At 35.1% G+C, this 22,346-nt stretch overlaps 3 protein-coding genes across 5 annotated transcripts; 2 read left to right on the top strand and 1 right to left on the bottom strand.

Moving 5' to 3' along the window:
* Positions 1-248: 248 nt before the first annotated feature.
* Positions 249-4,403, bottom strand: LOC128179984 (centrosomal protein of 19 kDa-like). Its single transcript, XM_052847717.1, has 2 exons — positions 4,323-4,403; positions 249-1,775 (listed from the first exon to the last, which is right to left on the bottom strand). The coding sequence occupies exon 2, from the start codon at positions 1,772-1,774 to the stop codon at positions 1,283-1,285; it is 492 nt and encodes a 163-aa protein (XP_052703677.1). The 5' UTR covers position 1,775; positions 4,323-4,403; the 3' UTR covers positions 249-1,282.
* A 204-nt stretch (positions 4,404-4,607) lies between these two features.
* LOC128179981 (BRCA2-interacting transcriptional repressor EMSY-like) lies at positions 4,608-21,538 on the top strand. 3 transcript variants are annotated; one of them, XM_052847714.1, is made up of 25 exons: positions 4,608-4,666; positions 5,448-5,612; positions 5,736-5,810; positions 5,897-6,072; positions 6,451-6,573; positions 6,998-7,230; positions 9,470-9,683; positions 9,814-9,905; positions 10,181-10,319; positions 10,409-10,573; positions 10,904-11,041; positions 11,159-11,268; positions 11,384-11,515; positions 13,531-13,699; positions 14,159-14,300; positions 14,585-14,649; positions 14,747-14,805; positions 15,059-15,446; positions 15,641-15,813; positions 19,081-19,324; positions 19,549-19,705; positions 19,877-19,959; positions 20,126-20,205; positions 20,347-20,511; positions 20,833-21,538. In XM_052847714.1, the coding sequence occupies exons 1-25, from the start codon at positions 4,638-4,640 to the stop codon at positions 20,893-20,895; spliced, it is 3,579 nt and encodes a 1,192-aa protein (XP_052703674.1). In that variant the 5' UTR covers positions 4,608-4,637; the 3' UTR covers positions 20,896-21,538. The 3 variants fall into 3 exon arrangements, with proteins under 3 accessions (XP_052703674.1, XP_052703672.1, XP_052703671.1); XM_052847712.1 differs by having other exon boundaries at positions 9,799-9,905; positions 15,644-15,813; XM_052847711.1 differs by having other exon boundaries at positions 9,799-9,905.
* On the top strand, positions 15,820-18,817 carry LOC128179982 (transcription factor AP-2-alpha-like). Its single transcript, XM_052847715.1, has one exon. The coding sequence runs from the start codon at positions 17,367-17,369 to the stop codon at positions 18,582-18,584; it is 1,218 nt and encodes a 405-aa protein (XP_052703675.1). The 5' UTR covers positions 15,820-17,366; the 3' UTR covers positions 18,585-18,817.
* Positions 21,539-22,346: the final 808 nt, after the last annotated feature.

The raw sequence follows: 22,346 nt of genomic DNA, 5'->3' as shown, positions 1-22,346 counted from the left end.
ATGTAATACATCTATCTATAAATGATAGAGTTCTGTAACAAATCTTTCAATAAATAATCTTAACCATAAGGTCAAAGGACAGTGTGACAAGGTGAAAAAGTCACCATACAACCCAATATGTAATGAGAAGAAAAATTTTTATTGAGCCTTCTCTCACATGAGCCAGTGATAAATGAATAAAATAATGACCCACCAAAATGTGATACACATAATATGAAAATGAAAACTTTTCTACTATTGACAAGCAAACTGGCAAAAAAATCCCATTATGTTCTTAAAATATTAGAAAATGCAAAATGATATTGAGTAGTTGATATCATAACCCTGACCTAACATACACCAAATCACATGTGTAACACATTTCTCACAAATTACATGCATAAAGTTAAGTTTCAAATTCAGATGGCATTAATTGTTTTGAGATCACAAATTAAACATTAAAAACCAATTGCTGCTTGTTTGTGTTTCAAGTACAAACATATTAAATAAGTGCAATTGTGTAGCTAAAATTCTGGATGGAAGAGGAAATTAAAATTGCGGCAGATATTAGTAACTTTCATAGCGATCCATTAAATCCTTATTGACTAGTCAATTATACCGTAAATTTCATTTTACATCTGCATGTTTTTGTTCGTTCTTTTCTAAACAACCTAGTATAATTGAAAGATTTTCAACTCATTATACCCATTTCAATATTTTTTGCATATTTAAAAAAAAACAGGTCTTTTTTTGTTAATAAAGAACTTTTTAAGAAAGAAATTTAAGTTGCCATTTTATCTAAAGTGTATCTAAAATGCACTAATCTTTAAGTATAAAAAGCATGATATATTCTAATTACATAGTGGATATACAAAGTATCAAAAGGTACTATGGGTATACATAAAGTTTTTACTAGTTTTTGGACAATTGAAAATTCAATTTTTATAATGAAAATTTGTTTTCAGTGTATTTCTTTAGAATTAAAATATTTAATTAGAGTGGGGCTAACTTATTGCAGAAATGAAGAAATCATGCAACAATGTAGCCCCACACTAATCTTTTTTTAATCTGGCATGTTTGAGGGAAGCTGTGATTACAAACAATCTACATAGTTGTACAAAATAATTTTTTTTTTTACTTCAGGCAAGTTTTTCTGGTTTATTTTCCTCTCTATCTTAGGATTAGAATGAAATAATTCATCCATTAAAGCAATATGCATCAGACAAACTGTTTGTATTTTTTGGACTCAAATTATTAATCTATTGAAAAATGGATGAAATAAAAAAATCCAGACATAATAGAACTAGAACTCCTGTTCTGACTCCTCAGAATCCCATTCACAAGCCTCAACTTCATCAAAGTCCATTTGTACATCATATTCGAAACCCGGATCTCCCGGCTTTTTCAGATTCTTTTCAAAGGTGTCTTCCATGATTGACTTTTTTCTCCTGAGTGTTTCATCATCAAGTTTGTTAAGATCTTCCTCTGGATCGAGTTTGTCAATCTCATCATTTCTTGCTAAACTCTCTTCCAAGGACATTCCACTTAACTTATCCTTTATAATAGATACGAGTCTGTACAGTTGAAATTTTGGCATGCATTTCAAATACTTGCTGTGTCTAGGATTTGACAGTAATTCATCAACAGTTGCATCAACACTTGAGTTTTTGTTAAAATGCCGAAGAGGCATAGTTCTTCTGTGCATTTTCCCTGTATCTTTGATGAGGTAATTTAACACAAGGGCAGGGGGAGTGAACTTTACTCCACACCTCTTTACTTCTATTCCATCTCCCATTCTGTAAAACATTAAACAAGCTTTCATAACTTTATAATATTGTTACATCTACAAATATATATTTGCAATGAAAAAAGGAATCCAAGATTACTTGAAAGGAATTATTAGTTTTCTTAAGGCCTTCATTCTAAACATGTTTACATATAAAACATATTTTTCACATGCAAGACAGAAGACCAAAAGTAAGGGAAATTATATGATTGAAAGAACTGAAAAATCAAATCAATTCATACTTTGATTTTTTAACATAATTACATAATGTAGAATTTAAGCTTCTCAGCTGTTATAAAATCAATTAGAAAATATAACTCCAAGAAATTTCAGACTTCATTCATTGCCAACTTGCATCTATGTCAGAAGTAATTTTGGGCAACAGGAAATTTCAATGTGATGCATGTCATTTTGACCCATTGTTTCGACCAGCAAAATTTCAGGCTTATGTAGCTCACTGATAAACTAAAATGGAATTAATGAGTTTAAACACTATTAATACTGCCGACTTCTGCATTCTGGGGTTTATTTGAACCTTTCACAATAAACATTTACAATAAAAATACCTAAGAAATGAAATATCCTATTCCGTTTATATATATATATTTTTTGCATGCCATACAATGTCGGTCGAAACGTCTCGGGTTGAAACACCCATCGGGTCTAAAAGCCGAGGATCGAAACATCCAATTGGGGGTCTTGGGGTAAAATGCTGACGATGGACCCTCCACTTTGGAGGGTCCATAGTGGAGGGGGTGGAGCTTGGTGTGTCAGTCTTAATTCAGAGTCCGTTTGATCTGTCGTTCCAATTATGTTATCAGAAACAGAATGGGGCACATTGTTTTATTTATATGACTTAAAAACACAAGCACATAAAACTTAATTCTCTCCCCTAATTGACGATGACGAATGGTGGCACTTTCATTTAGGTGCTGGGTTTTTTAAAAGTACAAATTGTTCATTAGTTCTACATAAGATGTACATAGTAAAAATATTACAGGTGCATCATTGCTGAAATGGACAAAATTTTTAAAATTTATAACAGCTTATGAATTTTATTCTGCAAAAGTGTAAGTCTTGTAAAAATAATTAATTTATTTTATATTACATTTCCTTTATATGTCCCTATGTCCTGAAAATAATTGTACTGAAATTTCTAAATGCACTATGACATGGCGAGATCCGCATTGTTTGAGAAATAAAGTACGAGTGTTCGTGAATGTTGCAGAATAACCTCCAAGGTCGAAAAATGTTGTTTTGAAATATAAAAGCCGAGGCTTTTATATTTCAAACAACATTTTGAGACCGAGGAGGTTATCCTGCAACATTCACGATAGCAAGAACTTTATTTCTATTCTACTAACAGCCCAATATTTCTACAGATTGTTTCTCCTATAGAGAGACGATCTAGGTCATTTTGACGGCTGTTCCGTGTAATCCCAATGGTTTTAATTGTAATGTTTACATATGTATTGATCAAAGGAATCACATGCAGACGACAGAATTTTCTTTGGATTTTTAATACTCTTTACTTATTTATAAAATATCTTTGAATCATGTTCCTAATATTTTAAGGGCAATTTAATACGATTATTACTACTACACGTTATATATTTAATGTAAAAACATGCAGTGAAAATGTGCTAGGGAGGTGCTAAGAACAGCGGCATTGATCTCTTAAAAATAATCATTTGAGGCAATACACATCGTTTTGACTGGAACTAACACGTGAAATTGACATGGTTTTAAAACTTTTACGGTTTGAAGTTATACTTTCATGGTCAGTGCGAGACAAATAGGTATTTCTGATCTGATAATTTACTGATGACGTTCGTGGAATATTGGAGAATAATGTCCGCGGCATCTCCTTGATCTCGGCAATAACTCTAGTAGAATAATACATATTTTGCAACGAAGCTGACACTCTTGGTGACTTGGAATTGGGACTCAGATAATTCCGATAGACATACTGTTTGAGAACAAGATCAATGGGTGGTTTTCTAATTTTTCTGTAAATAATTGTCCACATCCATAGCATTTTTTTTTACTATTAATATATTAACATTTGTTACTCGGGGAAAAAAAGATAAATCTCTCCCAACGTTGAGGTGAGTTAACTTCCTGTTAACAGTCTCACTGGACTCAGAATAATTGTTACACAAACATAGAGTAATTCATGCATCCTGATAAAGTTCATTTGAAGTTAAATGTTAGGACCTCCCTCTCCTTTCATAATTCTAAATAAACAACCCATATGTTTTAGCTATTAGGTGCATGATGAAATTGGAATGACAGATCAAACAGACTCTGAATTAAGATTGACACACCAAGCTCCACCCCCTCCACTATGGACCCTCCAAAGTGGAGGGTCCATCGTCAGCATTTTACCCCAAGCCCCAATTGGGTCGAATAACCCGAATTCTGCTAAATGATGCCACATTCTTTTATTTTTAAACTATAATAATGTGATTAAAAATATATAATGTGTCAGTATAAAAACAATAGTTCACACTTAATCTAAAAACAAAAAAGATCGTGCTTCTAATGTTGCACATACTTGATATCACCAACCGTGCACCTGCAGGGCAACCTAGTTTGCTTCTCAGACGTCCATGTTTAAACAAATATGCAGAGCGCTTGCGCAGATGAATAGAAACAAATGTACTCGATAAACTTAGAATATTTCACCTAAAATCAAGAAAAAATGTCAGTCATGGAATTTTTAGTGGAATTGATAAAAAATAATTGTTTATTCTTGTTGTTTATACACGAGTAAAAACCATAGTTTTGGGTTCCTTACAGAATTATTAATGTATTTTATTTATCGGTTACTTTTCCTTACGCATGCGTACTAACGAACCGCCTATACAATATGGTGGACAAAAGCTCCTCGGAGAACTAGTGAGATACAATTTTATCGTACAAAGAGTTAATGGCTTGAGTTTGTGCAATTTAATGAACATATAAGCAAATTATATATTTCAAATGTTGCTTTGCAAATTATGATATATTTTTAAATACGCTTATTAGTCAAAGAATGTACTTTTTCCCCTGTTGGTCACCTATTTACTGAGTCGGTCACATTTTCCCATGTCTGTGACACTGAATAGATGTCATATCAAAACATTGAATGTAAACTAAATACTATTTTTCTTTTATGGCAATATATTTTTTTCGCATTCAATACCTTCATCGAATTTAAGTGCAAGAACCAATTTGAAGTGTCTGAATCTGAAGGATTTATTTGTTAAAAAATATATCTTATCTGTTACTGAATAGTTTACAAATAAAAGATTTAGGATGTATACCAATTCTCAAACTTCAAGACCAGACGTGATTTAATTAACTGAAAGTCTGTGATGAATATAATATCATAGCGTTGATATTTGCAAATGGGTCAAATCACTGCGAGCACAGCTATACTTATTGTGTCTTGCTGAATGTATGTTTGTTTGCTTATAGTGTGTTAGCTCATGATAATATTTGCCTTAGTTTCTATTTGCCTAGGGTCTGTTTGTCCGAAAATTAAAGATTTAACAATAGTTTTTAAATAAAATGAAAAATGTCTTTTATTGAACATAACTGTCTGATGTCATTGGCAATTACATATAAAAAACAAGATGAAACAAAAATCCAATAAAAAATTGTCAGATTTTTAAACCTTTGTTTTCCTATTTTCCAGTACCATGTGGCCTATGTTGCTGGACATAAGTAAGGAAGAATGTAAGCGTATATTGCGTAGAATGGAGCTGGAAGCCTATTGCTCCATAGTGTCAGCTTTTAGAGCCCAAGGAGATCTCACAAAGGACAAGAAAAAGATCTTGCAAGATCTACAAACTACACTGAGGTAAAATTACATCAGTAGAATATCCAAGAATCCATAATCAAATAAAACTTAGAAATGTATTACTAATAGATGATATTAACAAAGAAATAAAAAAGTTCTATAAAGATTATTCTTTCTTTGCAGTATTTCCACAGAGAGACATAGAGCAGAGGTTAGAAGAGCTGTCAATGATGAGAAACTGGCAACAATTGCTGATCAGTGAGTTAAAAACCTGAATTTTATTTCATGTCATAATGTTCTAGGTCTTGTTGAATACTTTACTTTTGAACTTAAATATTTTTTAGCATGTGTGGACCCAGTACAGATGCAGAGTGGATGATCGAGGGAAGGCGGCTTATTCCACTGATGCCACGTCTTGTTCCGCAAACAGCCTTTACTGTCACAGCCAATCAGATGGCTAATCTACAGGCGGAGAAAAACGCAGCCATGCCAAGTCCATCTAGAACAGGAAGTAAAGAGAGTAAGCTTTTAAGGCTTCCAATGATTTTGTCAACTTCTGCGGAATCATTAGATTTCGTGGTGGCTCAATTTTCGTGGAATTCGTGGGTACCTCTCATCCACGAAATAACATCCTCCACGAATTGATAAATTGGGGTAATAAAGTCATATATTCTTTTGTAGATATATAAGAATACAAGAATTTATGTCCCCACGAACCTGTAAAATTTAAGCCATCCCCGAAAATTGGCCCCCACGAAATTTAATGATTCCACAGTACCTAAACCTCAACAGTGGCTCTATTTTTAGGGCCTAACATAAATGAGGCCCTGTAAGAAGCATAAAGTTTTATCTTGATTATTATTTCAAAGCCCCTCAAGTTCTTTTCCTTGTGTTGCAGCAGGCAGTACTTCCTCCAGTCCACCCACTCCTGTAAGCGGGACTGTCACCAAAGTCACCAGACCATCCAGTCCTAACTCCAATGTGGTGGTACTACCAAGTGGAATGTCTATACACATCAAAGGTTTGCATTTTATATGTCTTATCATTTATGAAAATAATGAAATTTAAGGGTTCTCTCCCCTAATTCTACTAAAAGTTTTGATGGAAACTGAAAATTTCATTGAACACTGAGATTAGCTGATGCATCAAGAAAATTGCAAAACTTATGGTTGGTTACCCACTGATTGTCTGGTATATGCTTACTTAGTATTTTTAAAACTTGTTGAATCTTGCACTAGTAGTTATTAAACATATGGAAGACCCAACAGTGGGTTCTGAAAAACAAGTTGAACAATGACATAATATTTTTTTAGAGCATCATATTGCGCAGTACTCCAATCAGTTTCATTGAATCAGAAAATAAAAAACTGACAGATATTATGGTTTTCTCTCAAGTTACATCCCACTTTTTTTCTCTGTTTTGATAATTATGAAAATCTTTTCAGGTGGACTAAATACTGAAGATGAAGAAGAAATGCCCTCTAGAAAAAGGAGGAGGAGCCAGTCTTCTTCGTCAGACTCCATCAACATCGTGTCCCCATCAGCAGGAACCCAGACCCCCAGGGTCACCTACTCCACTGCAGCAAGCTCCTCCTCAGGAATGTCCCCTGTCAAAATCACAATCAGCAAGAGTCCCCAGACCCGGCCACAGGTCACTGCCTCCAGTCAGGCCCAAAAGGTTAGGCACAATAGATTTTGGCACTCTGTAAAGAAGAGCTTGTATAGATAGTTTACAATAGATTCAATTTCAGCCAGAGTTGTTTACTGTCGGATCCTATGTTGGAAGAAAATAAGCATAGATTCCTTTATTTATTGTTCAACCAAATTTAAGTTGTCATACTAGGCATGTTGATGTAGATGACACTTTTTTTCTGAGAAATAAACCTTTGCATACTTTAATAGGTAATTTTAACATTGCAAGTTTTGGATAGACTGCACTTTACCGGTACGGCCGCCATTTTGTAAATGGATCCGCGCGTGACCCGGAGCGGCGAAATAACTTAGCAACGTATACACAGTGATGGGCGCCGCCATTTTGCATTGCAAGCGGGGGCTTGGGGGCGGCAGCCCCCAATATATTGTAAAATATAAATAAATAAACATACCTTAGTCTTCAAATAAATCCGTGCTGGCATTCAACTGATCTACCTGGTTGTTTTGTGTCAAATTGGCTAAAGGCCGTCTTTTTTGGCACTTGTAAACGCGTTTAATGAGTTGAAGGAAAGTGAGAAATTTATCGTTGGCTTCTTTTAAATATTTTTTTCTGATGCAGTATTCGATCAAATAGCTGTCGTAGTGTTGTTTTTGAGTTCCAGTTTTGGGGAGAGATTTCTTTACTGCATTCCAAGTAGATTCAATAAGATTGGTGCAAGCTCCTGTTTCCTTGTTTTTAAATTCTATTGAATGGTTGACGGTCAAGTGTTGGTAGCCTTCGGATTTCAATGAAGAGTATGCCTTCCAACAATCTGATAAAATGATTGTCCCAGGTTCAACAAATTTTTTGATGATGGGGATTAAGGTATTAGCACTTCTGTCTTCTACAACTTCAAAAAAACACTTTTTTGATTCTCTCTCTATCCCCCCGAATACCCACACTCCGTCTCTCTTACCACGGTGGTACTTTCTTTTGCCGAATTTACTTTCGTCAATTTCGACGTGCTTTCCGGGTCCTCCGATTCTTTCACTGTCTTGTTTAAGAATGCATAGACGCACCTCCCTAGCGAAATTTTTCCAATCTACTATGGTATGATCACTACCGATCTTAAGTTCTCTGGAAATGAAATCACCTGGTAGTTCATAAACCCAATAATATGTCAGTTTTACTGCCTGTTCTAATAGCAAATGACTGCCGAAAAACCACGATCCTTCTCGGACAGAAGTTTTCTTGTTGCAAAGCCTGCTGCTGCACCGCCACACGATACTGTCCTTACTGTAAGATTTATCTTCAACAAGTTTCACTGTGCCAACGTTACAAGAGTCACATATACCACTAAAGTTCCCCAAAAGTCCTAACTCCTGAAGCCAATCAATTAAAAATCGTTTTTCTCGACAAATTTCATACAAATCATCGTAAACAAAAGGCATGATATCTCACTCAGCTGATTCAATGTTTACATTTTCAGAACTGTCAAACTTTTCTTTTTTACGTCACTTACGTCAACCAATCAATAACCTCCAATTAATCACGTGCTTAACAACGTCACGACTTTGGAATGTGAACGACAGAAACATAGCGAAGGGTTTGTTTTTAAAATGCTTTTGATTTTAATTAACGAAGTTTATTAACATAAAAAACGACGAGGAATTCAAAAAAAGGGTTATTTTTTCATTTTATTGCCGTTTTAGCGAAATCGTCACGCTAAAGCGTGACTCTATTATATAGGAAGAGCACGTGCTACTTCCATGTATTTTTTACGTACCGGTAAAGTGCATTTGTCCCCAAGTTTTTAAAAATTGTTTGATCAAAGAGGGAAAATTCACCAGTTTGATCTCCTAGATGGTGGCAAAGGGACATAAATCAGAGGGAAATGTGTTATACAAAAACTTATCTATAGCAGATTATTGCAGATGCTTATTCAATTGGTAGCCCATGATCTGTCTGACCAATTTCTTTTGATTGCTATTCATCCAACTTCATGCGCATTTGTCTACGACTCGATTTTGACCCCTATTGATTTTTAGAGCAAAGTGTCAATGTGTACTGGGTGAACAATGTGAAATGTCCAAATAATGAGCACTTTCTTTGTCATTGAAATCATGTATAAATTGGCCAATTTCCATAACCAGTGGAAGATCCAAATTATTATTTAAGGATTTGGGAGAATTCAGTGGAAAAAAAAACTTGTTGTGGATTTGTCTTAAATCTTATGATATACTGTAGCCTATCCACTTTGAGTTATACGGTTCATTTTGAACAGGTTATCCTGGTGTCCAGTTCAGGTCAAGCATCATCATCCAGCATCCTTCATCAGAAATCTATCACAGTTCCAGTGGTGAAAACAACCAGTTCATTAGGTGGGACGCACAATCAAAAATCATCCAACATCCTTCCAAACTCTGGAGGCTCATCCAATACAAACCTGGGAAACATAGTCACAATGGCCACATCCATGTCTTCCAGTGCAACAGCAAGTAGGTCCAAATTTACACACATACCATTACCTGTACACTGTGTATAGAAAATGTTTTTCAATGTTTAAGTCTGGTTTTAGAAGTGAAAGATTAAGGTACTTGCTGTCAATTTCAGATTCTTCATCCACAGCTGTCACATCATCCACTATGACCTTCTTAACACCAACGGTCAGCATCCAGAAACCTCGCCCCAAGACAGTTCCAAGACAGAGATTCCCTGTGGTAAGGTTTTGCAAATTTTTTACCATAGCTAATTTATTTCAAATTTCAGTTCAATTGGAATATTCCTATATTGTAGTTATTAGCTTTTTCAGTTTAATAGCAATATTCCTATAATGTAGTTTGTGTGAGGTTGTCAATACTTCTTTGTTAAAAAGTAACACTTCATGTAAATTTCATGTTTAATATTATGTGTAAATCTTAATATGCAGTATACATGTGTAACTGATATAGATACATGTACAGAAATGGTCGTCATGGACTTTGTTTGATTTCAGAGCCAAGGTCAGCATAAACCAGGTGTGGTCATTCCCATGGGACCACAGCCAGTGCAGCCCTCCCCTCAATCAATGCAGAACATTCAAATTAAACCTGTTGGGAAATCCCCCTCCACAATTCAGATCAGACAAGAGGGAGGTTAGTTAATAATTTATCACTCCTTATAGATCCTTTTTTCAAGTCTTGTGAAACTCAGATGCATAAACAAAACTCCATTTATTTTACAGGCATGAAGATTATCACCCAGAGTTTCCCAGGATCTAGCGGTAGTAAGATTCTGCCCAAGCCCTCGGGGTTACCGACCAGCTCTGGCACCCCAGTGGTTGTGGTCAGTCCCGGATCCTCCACAGCCTCCAATGTCACTATGATGACCAAGCCCATCACCTCTATAGGTATGAAGTCAGTCATGACAAAAAATAAAACTGACAGTTGCGTCTCGCAGAGTAATAATGAGACGTAACTCCCAGATTTTTTTGCGCTCTTAGCTTATGGAATCAGAATCGCATTGTTTACTAATGAAAGCTAAGCTTTTGACGTCATATTAATGTAAAAAAAAAAAAAAGTGGGCTGCTAGCTTTTACAAAGTGTTATAAAACTTAAATCTGCTACACTGGAAACTTTGCAGTATCATGACCGACAGATGTTTATTTGCAACAAACCTTTAAATTAATGATGCATTGTTCACAATTATTGCTATAGTGTTAAATGTCAAATATTTGTAGGTCAAGCTGGCACAAAGATTTTGAACATTACAACACAAGGTGGAAAGGTCATCTCTACTTCCAGTCGTGGTCCTAACGTTGTGACGGTGAATCCTAAAACACTGCACCTCACAGCTGTCAAATCAGGAGCAGGGGGAAGTAAGTCAGGTTATCCATCACTTTTATAGTCAACAATCTTGTAGGAGTAGTAGATGAAAAATACTTACATATTATTTTTAAAACTCATTTAACAGTGGATTGTGATATGTGTTTTAGGTGGAAAGCCAAATGTGATTGTTGTACAAAAGACTCAGCCAAGGCGACTTTCTGGAACTCCAACCTCTTCTGCAAAGGGGACCACTGTCATATCAAGTCCATTTGAAAAGGTCTGTGTATCCTGCTGTGTCTGTAAAAATATACAGGAATTGACAAATATTCAGAAAGATATGTAGTTACATTAACAGACTGAGTAAATGGTGGCGATAATATTTCACATTTCAGGAGTTGATGAGTTTCCTGCAGAAACAAGACAGTACTAAGCACATTGTGGTTACATCTGCCTCTGGTGGTCATAGACCAATAGAAAGAAAAGTCATTGTAACAACACCGGGGCAACTAGAGGCTACAAGACAGGTAGTGCATACAGAAAAAGTAGTGTTATGAACATGCTACTGGCAATCTCCAGATATTTCTTTTGCTTAAGGCCAGCATTTTTTGAAATTTCGATTTACAAACCCGCCGACCCTATTTTTTAAAATTTAAAAAAAAATAAAAGGACCTGAACTAGCTAATAATTTTATTTTTTCCTCTGACCCGAAATTTTCTTTCTGGTAAAAATAAAAATAAATGTTGATGCAATCACGTATGTGTAGTCTGAATTATTGTTGTTCATGCATTGAATAAAAAGACCAAGTTCTTTCCGATCAAGTCACAGGCACTAGAAGTCACAAAAAACCACCATAGAGCCTACTCCTGTTTGCTTTCGTCCAACCCTACAATTTACGACCCTATTAAGTTTTGTGATCGGCAACTTAGCCAGAATTTCCTCAAGAAAGAGAAGTTGAAGTCTTTTTCTATCACAATTCCGTAAATTAAAAAAAAAAAACCTCATTGGCAAGAAAATGATAAGTTACTTTTTTAAAAAACATTTTTGCAAAATAAATATTAAAACAATCATAATTTAACCGTTTGGAAATAGATCCTTTACATAACGGTTGTAAGTGGGTCATAGGGTTGGACTAATAACCCTAAACACACTGAACACAGGAGTCTTATGACTGAAGGAAAGAGAATGATTTTATTTGTCATTAAAGCTAACAAAATAACGAAACATTTCCTTTATTAAAGGTATAATTACGTAAATAAATAAAAGGACTATGTGCAGTATGGTCAAATATCTGCCCCCGATTTCAACCATTTTTTAAATAGTATCGTATAAAAATGAAATCTTCACAAATCATTGTAAAGAGGATGCCTACAACTTTAATCTTGATTTTAGTCATCATTGCTCACTCGCTATTTATCTATGACGTCACCTAAATGACCTAATTCCCGCAAATTTGCAAACAAATGAAGATATTCTCATTTTTGCTCTTTATTTTGCATTCGGAAGTATAGAGCGCAGGTCTGCTCAAGTGCAATTTTAACATATGATTTTCTTCAGATAGTTATACATATTATACTAAAAAATGGTACTTGAGCAAGCCTGCGCTCGATGTTTCCCAGTCGAAAAAACCATCGGAAAACACCCATATTTTGCTACAAAACATCAATTTATCAAAATAATGCAATATTCATGACGTCATTTCTACGTTCTGACGTCACTGTGGTGATAACCTTTTACACCTTTATTTCCAATATGATTTTAACTATCTTTCATCTTATTTTAAAGCTCTTTCTAAAACTTTGATTTTGGGGGGCAAAAATTGCATAAAACCGCACTTAGTCCTTTAAAAAGTTAGTTAGTCTTTTTTAAATAAAAAAACTTGTTTGATTTTTCACTGACATTTATGGACATGCTTCTAATCCAATTTATTTTCAGTAACAATATTTCAAATTTTGAATTTGTGAATAGCATTGTTAATTTAATCAAATAAATGATTTCTCAAACTTCTTCCTATTTTTCTGCAAGGAAGATGTGAAAACTCCCTTAATTTTTTTGGTCTTATTAAATGTATATGTACAGTATGTACTTGTATATATAAAAAAAAAAACTTTGTTTTTATACATGCATGTACAATATATCAACACAAATTTTCAGTGCCCATGGATAAAATATGTTAGGATAAGAACATCACCAACAACCAAAATTACTTATATATTTTTTTTAAAAATGGCAGCTCCTGGACACGTGTTCTTATTATGAAAATAAAAAAAATATTGTTAAAAATTGTTTTATTTTTATTTTTATTCCCTCCTCCTCACCAAATAATTTGAAAAATATTCGTAAATCTAAAAATAAAAAAATGCTGGCCTAAAAGCTTTTTGTGCATCTTCTACTTAGCCATTTATCTGGTTGTTAATTTACTGATTAATTTTGATAAAACAAAAGAGGAGGGAGAATAGTTATTAAAGAACAATATTGCTTGAGGGCTTAGAGATTTAGAGGGCTCTACTGTAGGATAACGAAAATAATTTATCTGTTGTAGAGGGTTCGCATTGAGAATGCGGAAGGGAAGTTGATCCAGGATCTGATCCAAGCGGCCAGTCAGGAGTCGGAGGGGGGAGGGGACGTCACCATTAACCTGGACGAGGCCACGCTGGCAGCCCTGACAGGAAACACTGGCAGTCAGCCTTCAGAGACTGTGACCAGCAAGGGTGGGTGTGGTTTATTGTCTCAGTCTCACAATCTTTGATGCGTAGGATTTATCATCTATAATGCAAAAGTTTCTACTATCTATCCCATGTTTTGGCTGAATTTTCACTGAATTGGCACATAGAAATAAAGTTTTGATATAATATGAATTGGGAGTTGCAATGGTTCTTGGGCAATACCAATGATAGATGTTTTGATATCTTGTGCGTATGAAAAAGACTACCAAAAATATTTGTGAGAGAAAGATAAAAATTTAATAATGCATGTTTTTGTGATTAGATATGCTTTTATTCAATTTTGTGCATTTCTAGCCCTCTTGCCAAGTTTAAATAGAAAAAAAAACTTACTTTGTATTTGTTTTGTGTAAATCATATTCTATCACAAATCACATGTAAATCTTAATACAATTATGTTGTGTCTGAACTGGATATTTTTTAAATTCTCTAGTACTATGATTTCAGGTGCTTCAAATGAAAACCTCCCAAACAATGAGTGGTTTGAGTATGATGACAATTCATCCTTCCAGTCGGGGGTTGATCAGTCTGCTGTTCAAGCCTTGATAGAACAACAAGGACCTAGCAAGCCAAAGGTCACAGTTCAAAGGTTAGCAACAAGTTATATGACTCAGGAGCCTTATGTACATGTACAATATATGAGTAAAAATAAATACAGGCTTAAATGTATATAAGAGAAAGTTAGTTTTATTATGTATTTCATAAAAAATAATGGGAAAAATGGTGATGTTTTATACCTTCTTCAAGTATTGGAAAATAAAAATGGCAATAGAAATTTCAATTAATAAAAACCTCAATCACCTGATTATTCATATGAAACAATATTTTATCAACATTGGAATCTGGAAGTTATTTTGATGTTTTGTGTTGTAGATCTTCAAGTGTCGACATAGGGCAATTGTCAGACCAACTTTCTCAACAACAGTTCTACACAATAGGTATGGCAACAAATAATTTTGTAAATTTTTCATTGTTCAAAAAGAAAATAAATTTATTATGAATGCTGTATAATGAGTTCTCCTTATTGTTGTACAGAACAAGCTATGAAGATTCTAAATAACCCGGAACAGAGTGAAGCAATGATGATGGAGGAGGTAAGATGACAGATTACTAGTATCTTTCTTGTGCATTTGCCTGTATATGTCTTTAAAGAAATTCATTTTGTAAATGAATTGTTAATTAAATCAATTTTTAGACCATCCTGAAAGAAACGCACATGTTACAGTTAGGATTTCAGTTGATTCTTTTACACAGATGTCATTTTCTATTCTTGCGACTTCATGTTGCCTAGAAATTTGTTTTTTAATATTAATTATATAAATGTTGAAAATAAGAACATTTATTCAGAATCAGGAATCATCATCAGAAGGAAATGTTGTGATTGAAACAGTGAACACATCTCAAGGTTCCGAGATCACGTCACAGAATGAATTGGAACAAATAGCCCGTAATTTGAATCTCCAGGGAGAGCTCGACCCACAGACAGGGATATTCTACACCGTGACCAATGCAGCAGGTCAAACTGAGACTCGTAGACTGAAGACCGAGCCCAAAGTAGTGACCGAGAGCAACCCTCAAGGGGAGGCAACCCCTGGCTCTAAGGCTTACGACTTGTTGAGTAGCTCGCTGGCTCAGGCTCAGATAGATCTTGATCCATATCAGTTCATCGAGGAAGATGTACATGTGTTAACGGACAAATCTCCAGCTAGCAGTCAAGCTAACAGTGGCATTGTGGGTAAGAAAAGAAAAGAAAAGAAGTCCCAATCATGATATGTGAACATTTGCTTCTCAGAGTATACATGTACTAAAATGATTATAAATTACCGTTTGGAAATGCATAAGATATCCTAATAATATGGACTTTTCATACAAGATTCAACTACTGTAGTGCATTCATTGTTGAATTGTATATAATCATTCCTTCCCTAGCAGAAACTACTGCTGCGGCAGCGTCTGACAATGTTGTAACATCGGAGAGCAGCAGGACCACCACAAGTGGTTCCAATCACACCACCACCACCATTAGAATCAAGCCAGGCAGCAGTTTTATACCTATACAGGAGATTGCCAAATCATCCACCATCAATGTCACACAAGAACAGGTACATGTGTACTAATACATAGATTTATTTTGGCAACTAAATACACACTGCAGTATGGCAGTTTATTTCCTGCATGTTCAATCTGCAGTTCATAAATAAATGACAACTATTAACAGATTAACATGCAAAAGTTCATCAAATGTGTTCATTGAAAATCTGATATTTAATTGATGGAACATTGCATAAATGTGCATGAAAGTATGCATAATTAGGCTCCTTATATTTACACATGTAAATTAATCAGACTTTGGTTGATGATGTGTCAGTTAAATGTTCAGAGTTATTGTTTCTGTCATGTTTTGATGATTTTTACTGGAAAAAAAACACACCTTTCAATTAAATACAATTGAGGTCTATGAAAGGGAAAGAATCTTGGACATCATATGATTTTACCATGAAAAACTCACAGGAATGAAAACAAATTTCTAATGGAGATTGTTTACATTTTTTCTCCATTTGAAAAGCTGTGGAACACCTCGCAAAGTTTTTTCAACATTATCATCAGGATGCTTTCATGTTGATTGCAATACAAAATCCTTTTCGACTTTTAATTTTCAGCTGTGTATTGATATCTGACAAGATAGAAAGAATATTGAAAAAAAAAATTTCTTTGATATCATTCATCATATACATGTACATGTATAAGGAAAACATTTTCTTTTCACACAGAGGAGAAAATGATTAAATCATTTAAACTGGATTAATTCTAGATATTGGAACCAAGTTATTATTTATAACAGAGTTACCTGTTTCATTCTAGCAATGTAAGCTTTATAAAACAATTTTTTTAATTAGCTTTATTTAAATTCAAGACCAAGTCCAATAAAATATTAACATACACATGTAAATGTAGAGATTTTCATTTAGGATTTTTAAAAAACACAAACTAAAGGATTTATGAATTATTTTTAAGATGTAAGATATAGATAGAGAGTATTTAATAATTTATTTTAGAATTTACAGTATTTAGTAAGTTTTGAATAAGATGTGTAAAATTATTAATAATTTCTGTGTGATTAAGTTGTCATAATCATGCAAATATAAATTTAATATCAGTAATTTACCAATCATTTTATTATCCAGTGATAATTACTGCAATGATTAAGCAATTAACCTACTGATGCACAATCAACAGTTTTAATTGCATATGATGGTGAGAAAGGTAGAGACTATGATACCTGTAATTTACACCTGGGCTGTAATAGGTGTAATTAGATGCAGCAAGTAGTAGTGTACCAATGAGTGGAGTCTGTAGTTGGGAGGGTGTCAGGAGTAGGAGGTAGGACTCAGTAATTGCTTTGTGTACTCGGGGCCAGGTATATATATAGCCATCCCTCTGGCTAAGCTCATCACAACTTCTGGCTTCTAGCATCACAGACCTTGTGGAAATATTCAGCTGAAAGCAAAGATACAAATCCAAATATTATATTTTAAAAAAAAGATATTTTCTACTTTTAGTGAAAGATCTTTTTGATATATCATTTTTTTTTCCACTCTAGGAAAAATAATATTTTTTGTGGTATTATCTGGTTAGTTTTGAAATCGGAGCAAAGATGAATGACGCACTTGTCTACGAGAGGGATTTTGCTGACCACCACAATGTTGATGGGGAGATTCACCATGGCCGGCGCTATCCCCAAGTCACAGAGTCCTCTGTCATGCCTGCCCAGGCAGAGTACCCCCCTCCCTACTTTCCCCCACCCTACTCCATGTCATCTCAGCCCCCCATGGACTACCACTACAACAACTCCTACGCCCCAATGTCTGACTACCAGCAGCAGGAACAGCCTTCTCAGCAGGAATACCAGGCCATGCACAACATTGACAGAATCCATGAGTACAAGATGCAGGATGGTGGATCCAATATACACAGACCAGAGCCATTGATGCCAGGAGCGGTGCCCATCAGCTACCCTGACCATGGTATGATGAGCAATGGAGCCCAGCAAGAACTGCCTTCAATGAATGGAAACTACCCACCTATGGAGAATTACATTCCAAGAGAGATGATTGGGAACTTTGATGCACAGTCCTCCAAAGGCATGATTGTCCATGAGAAGACTGGTCGTAATGATGTGGACATTTCTGCTGCTGCTGCTCCAGCCGATGTCTTCTGCATGGTGGATGGAAGACTCTCCCTCCTCAGCAGTACCACCAAGTACAAAGTCACCATTGCAGAAATACAGAGAAGATTGTCTCCCCCTGAGTGCCTGAATGCTTCACTGTTGGGAGGAGTTCTTAGAAGAGCCAAGTCCAAGAATGGAGGAAGATGTTTGAGGGAGAAGTTGGACAAGATTGGACTGAGTCTTCCTGCTGGAAGAAGGAAGGCCGCCCAGACAACTCTGATGACTTCTTTGGTGGAAGGTGAGGCTGTCCGGCTAGCAAGAGATTACGGATATCTGTGCGAGTCCGAATTCCCTGCCAGGAAGTGTGCCGAGTACAACTGCAAGAAATATCAGACCCCAGACCCCCAGGAAAGTATGGCACGCAAGAACATGGTGTTGGCTACCAAGCAAATCCTTAAAGAGTTCATGGATATTCTTAACCAAGACCGCTCTCCCATTGGAAACTCAAGACCCCAGCCAATCCTTGAGCCAGAGATTCAAGGCCACCTGACCAACTTCAGTCTGATCACCCACGGATTTGGATCCCCAGCCATTGTTGCCTCCCTTGCTGCAGTGCAGACCTACCTGACAGAAGTCTTGAAGGTCATGGACAAGTCCTTTGTCAACGATGGATCCATGCCTCCCTCCAAGAAGAGGAAGCTGTGAGAAGTTCCCTTTGCCTGTAAATAAAGTGCTCTCAGTGACTGACTAAAACTTACAAAGTACATGTACTTGACTGGATCTGTAATTCCTTACACATTGTGATGTCATATAACTTTTCCATTGTATGTGTTGAATGCCTTGAATTGTTCTATTGGTTTCATAATATGTGCTCATCCTTTTGTATGTTGTATTCATCGACTGTAGTTTTAGAACTAATAAATGCTATGAATATTTGATTCTCTTCTTTTCGTTTTTCTTTTTCTTTGAAAGGGTTTCAATAATTGCCAATGCATTATAAAAAAAAAAAGAATGCATGATAACTGTACCAACTCAATGTATTTTGAGTACAAAGGAAATATTCTGGAACTTCCTCATATTCAACTTGTTATTGTTAACTTTCATAGAACAGAAAAATATAAAGTCTCAAATATTAAAAACATTATATGATTAGCAGCCTAAATGGTGAAAAAATAAAGAGTTTTTAATTTGCTTTTTGTAGCTGGCACCCAATGATGTTGTTCAGGAAGAGTTCAGCACAGAAACGGTCGAGATGACAGGAACGACGGATTTCCTGTCCCAGCCTGCAGCGCTAACGGAAGAAGTCCAGTTAGTGATGGACTCGGTGGCGCTCGGAGACCGAACCATTCAAAGCACCGAGACTGTCACCGTGGAAACCACACAAACGGTGGACCCAGCAGAAGTCAGTCTGGACAACTTTGTTGTGATGGATAACCCTATTCCAGGTAATTACCCATATGCAATGCCAAGTTTCTTGTTTCGTATCAAGAGACATATGTAATTATAGAAACTTTTTGTAATACAGAGAAATTATTTAACATGTATGTTAAACATAAAAGTAAGAAAGAAACAAATAATTCCATAATTTTATCTTAAAGTACACCTAATTTCTCAATTTTGATGCAGAATGTATGAATTACTTGTAATTTTAATGATCTTTTCCCCCCAGGAACCAGTGTCAGTGAAGTCCACAGCATGGATCCCCTCAGCAGCTCTGATCCTACAGGCTTGGCTAAAATGGGCAAGAGGAAAAGGAAGGTTCCTGCAGCTTTAGAGGATAGCCCAACCCCCATTCCAGGGGGAGGCTGGAGTAGGGCATGCTTAGGGTATGGCTGGCCGCTTCATTGTTAATTTGGTCCTTTACCTTTTGTGTAGAAGATGCACAAACATATATCTTTGAATGTATTTATTTAGAATAAGCTAATGAGATTGATATTCTTTTTTTTTTTTTTTTTTTTTTGAATGATTACATTGTACATGTGTATGTTTTATTGCAGATTAATTCAGAAAGTGATGAAATACAGAGGTTTAAATAGACACAAAGATGATTTAAATGCCTCGACATGGTTTCTAGAACCAGGTGGGTAGTAAAGATGATATGTTTTAAAAACCAGCAGGTATTTTGTTTTTCTTACAAAGAAATCATCCACAGGGTAAATTATTGACGAACATAAATGATGCATTTTCGTTTTCCCCAATACATGTAATTGCATTTTTGTTTCAATATCCGCCCTCTTCCTCTGTAGTGGATCCAGAAGATGCGCCTGATTATTACTCCATTATCAAGAATCCCATGGACTTTGGAACCATCAAAAAGAAATTAGAGGTTAGTTGTTATGCATTGTCATAATATAAGGGCTAGATTTACACACTTGCCTTTCATAAGAAGTAACAAATTTTACATGGTATTTTTGTTGTAAGGTTGATTTATTCATGTGTCAACAATATTTTCTATGTATGTAAACAGGGTCTTAGTTACTCGGATTATGAGGATTTCCATTCTGACATGCTGCTAGTACGAGACAACTGTCGGCTCTATAACCCCCCAGGAAGTGTGGTGCGGAGAGACTGCGATGAAGTGTTTGCCTATTACATGTCAGAGTATGAGAGAATTCTGGAAAAATGGCAGAAGGTAGGCAAATAATAGGGGGGAAATAATTTCATAATATTTTATGAAATACTGTGGAATCATTTAATTTCGTGGGGGCCAATTTTCGTGGAGTGGTTGTGTTTTGCTTATTCGTGGGATTGTAATTTTGTGGATGCGTGGGTTTTCAGTTTCAGTAACGATAACAACTCTTCCTAAATTTGTGTTTGTTGAGGTTGTAAATTCGTGGGAGAGGGCTTCCCACGAATACCACGAAAATTAAGCCACCACGAATTCTAATGATTCCACAGTAAGTACTAATTGTAAATGTATTTATTGTTAATTTTCATTCATTTTATTTGTCAGGCTCACATCTCTTCACCGTCCTCCAAGAAATTGAAGTTTGAAAGCAGAAGTCCAAAGACATGAACTTGATCTTCATGTTCTCAATCCATTGTGCCAAATTTATCTCAGCGTTCTATTGATTAGCTGAGAGCATACTGTTCACTGCCAGATATTATATATTTTTACTTACATTGTATAATGATTTGTGTGCATGTATTTGTAAGAAATTCTTTAAAGATTACTAGTTACTCATTCTCCTAAAATCATGTCTTAGAAATTGCTCCAAAATTGAAATCTTCTTAATTGACAAAAGGAGCCATATGGCTCATACCCGTAGGTATTTAAATATACAGCTAAATATTAAATACAATTGAACATACTAGATACTAAGGAGATATATAGAACAATTTGATGATTTGATACATATCAAATAGACATGATCATTCTGTGAGAATTTTAGCCTTTTTAAACCATTTGTAGTGCAATATCATTTTATGTTGAAGTTGCTGACTTTGGTATTTTCCACCCATTTACTCTGAATGTCATTTAAATGACTCATTAGTTTAGATATGTGGAAATAAGGTTATTTAAAGTTAGGTCTTTGAAGAATTATCATATTTGTGTTTGTTATGTTATTGTTTACGACTTGAAGGCATTTGTATATTCTCCTGAATATCGATTTCTATTACGTTTCAAATCTAGCATATTAAATTTGTTTAACATTAAAGTGAGTTTGTTAATGTTTGATAATTCTTACATACTGTGGTTTCATCATTATTCGTTGAATACCAATTTTCGTGGATTTTCTTGTTTAGTTGATCCACGAAATTAAATGTGCAATTTCTATTAACAATTTGTATTGAGAGGGTCATTGGCCACAAATTTCGATGTATCCTCGAAACTATGATTTTCCCTATATCGACGAAAATTGATACCCTTGAATATTAATGAAACCACAGTATACATTTTTAAACAAGTTAGGTCTTGGGGGTGTTATCGAAAAGGGAAGGAATGCAACGACTTCTTTTACACATGTATGCAAACCGAACGTTGTTATTTCTAATATCATTGATATGTTGAAGTGAATTAGAAGCACCAACCTCCGATTCATCTTACACTGTTTTTTTCTATCTAGAATTTTTATCTACTTGAAGATAAGTTTGGTTACATAATTACCAGTTAACAACTTTCAATAATACAATTACATGTAACATTGGACTAAAAAAGCATGAAACAACAAACTTTTTTATTATTGTAAAATTGCCAATACATCTACTCTAAAAGTCTATGTGAAATAAAATTTCTGAAATCATTTTTTTTTTATCACAACTGCCTATACTCATCAAGACGGGGCAAAATTCTTTGTAAGTGTAAAAAAAAAAAAAACAAGCAAAAACAACAACAATGTATACCGAATTTCTCATAAATAGGTCAAAGGAATCCATTTACTGCACGTGAGGTTCCAACCCCTTGATAATGACAGATCTTTTATGCAATGGTTCAACTTACCTTCATTTCTATTTTTTTTTTTTTTT

This window comes from Crassostrea angulata, chromosome 4 (assembly GCF_025612915.1).
Source record: "Crassostrea angulata isolate pt1a10 chromosome 4, ASM2561291v2, whole genome shotgun sequence".
NCBI classification, from domain to species: domain Eukaryota; kingdom Metazoa; phylum Mollusca; class Bivalvia; order Ostreida; family Ostreidae; genus Magallana; species Magallana angulata.
Note: the sequence above shows the minus strand (reverse complement) of the source record. Positions and strands in the feature narration are given on the sequence as shown.

What these genes read in the sequence shown, in the direction of transcription:
- LOC128179984 (XM_052847717.1), bottom strand. Translation starts at nt 1,774, where the DNA reads ATGGGAGATGGAATAGAAGTAAAGAGGTGTGGAGTAAAGTTCACTCCC.
- LOC128179981 (XM_052847711.1), top strand. Translation starts at nt 4,638, where the DNA reads ATGGTGGACAAAAGCTCCTCGGAGAACTA. An exon ending in TCAGATCAGACAAGAGGGAG is followed by an intron (nt 10,320 to 10,408) that starts GTTAGTTAATAA and finishes TTTATTTTACAG; the next exon opens with GCATGAAGATTATCACCCAG. An exon ending in CAAATCAGGAGCAGGGGGAA is followed by an intron (nt 11,042 to 11,158) that starts GTAAGTCAGGTT and finishes TATGTGTTTTAG; the next exon opens with GTGGAAAGCCAAATGTGATT.
- LOC128179982 (XM_052847715.1), top strand. Translation starts at nt 17,367, where the DNA reads ATGAATGACGCACTTGTCTACGAGAGGGATTTTGCTGACCACCACAAT.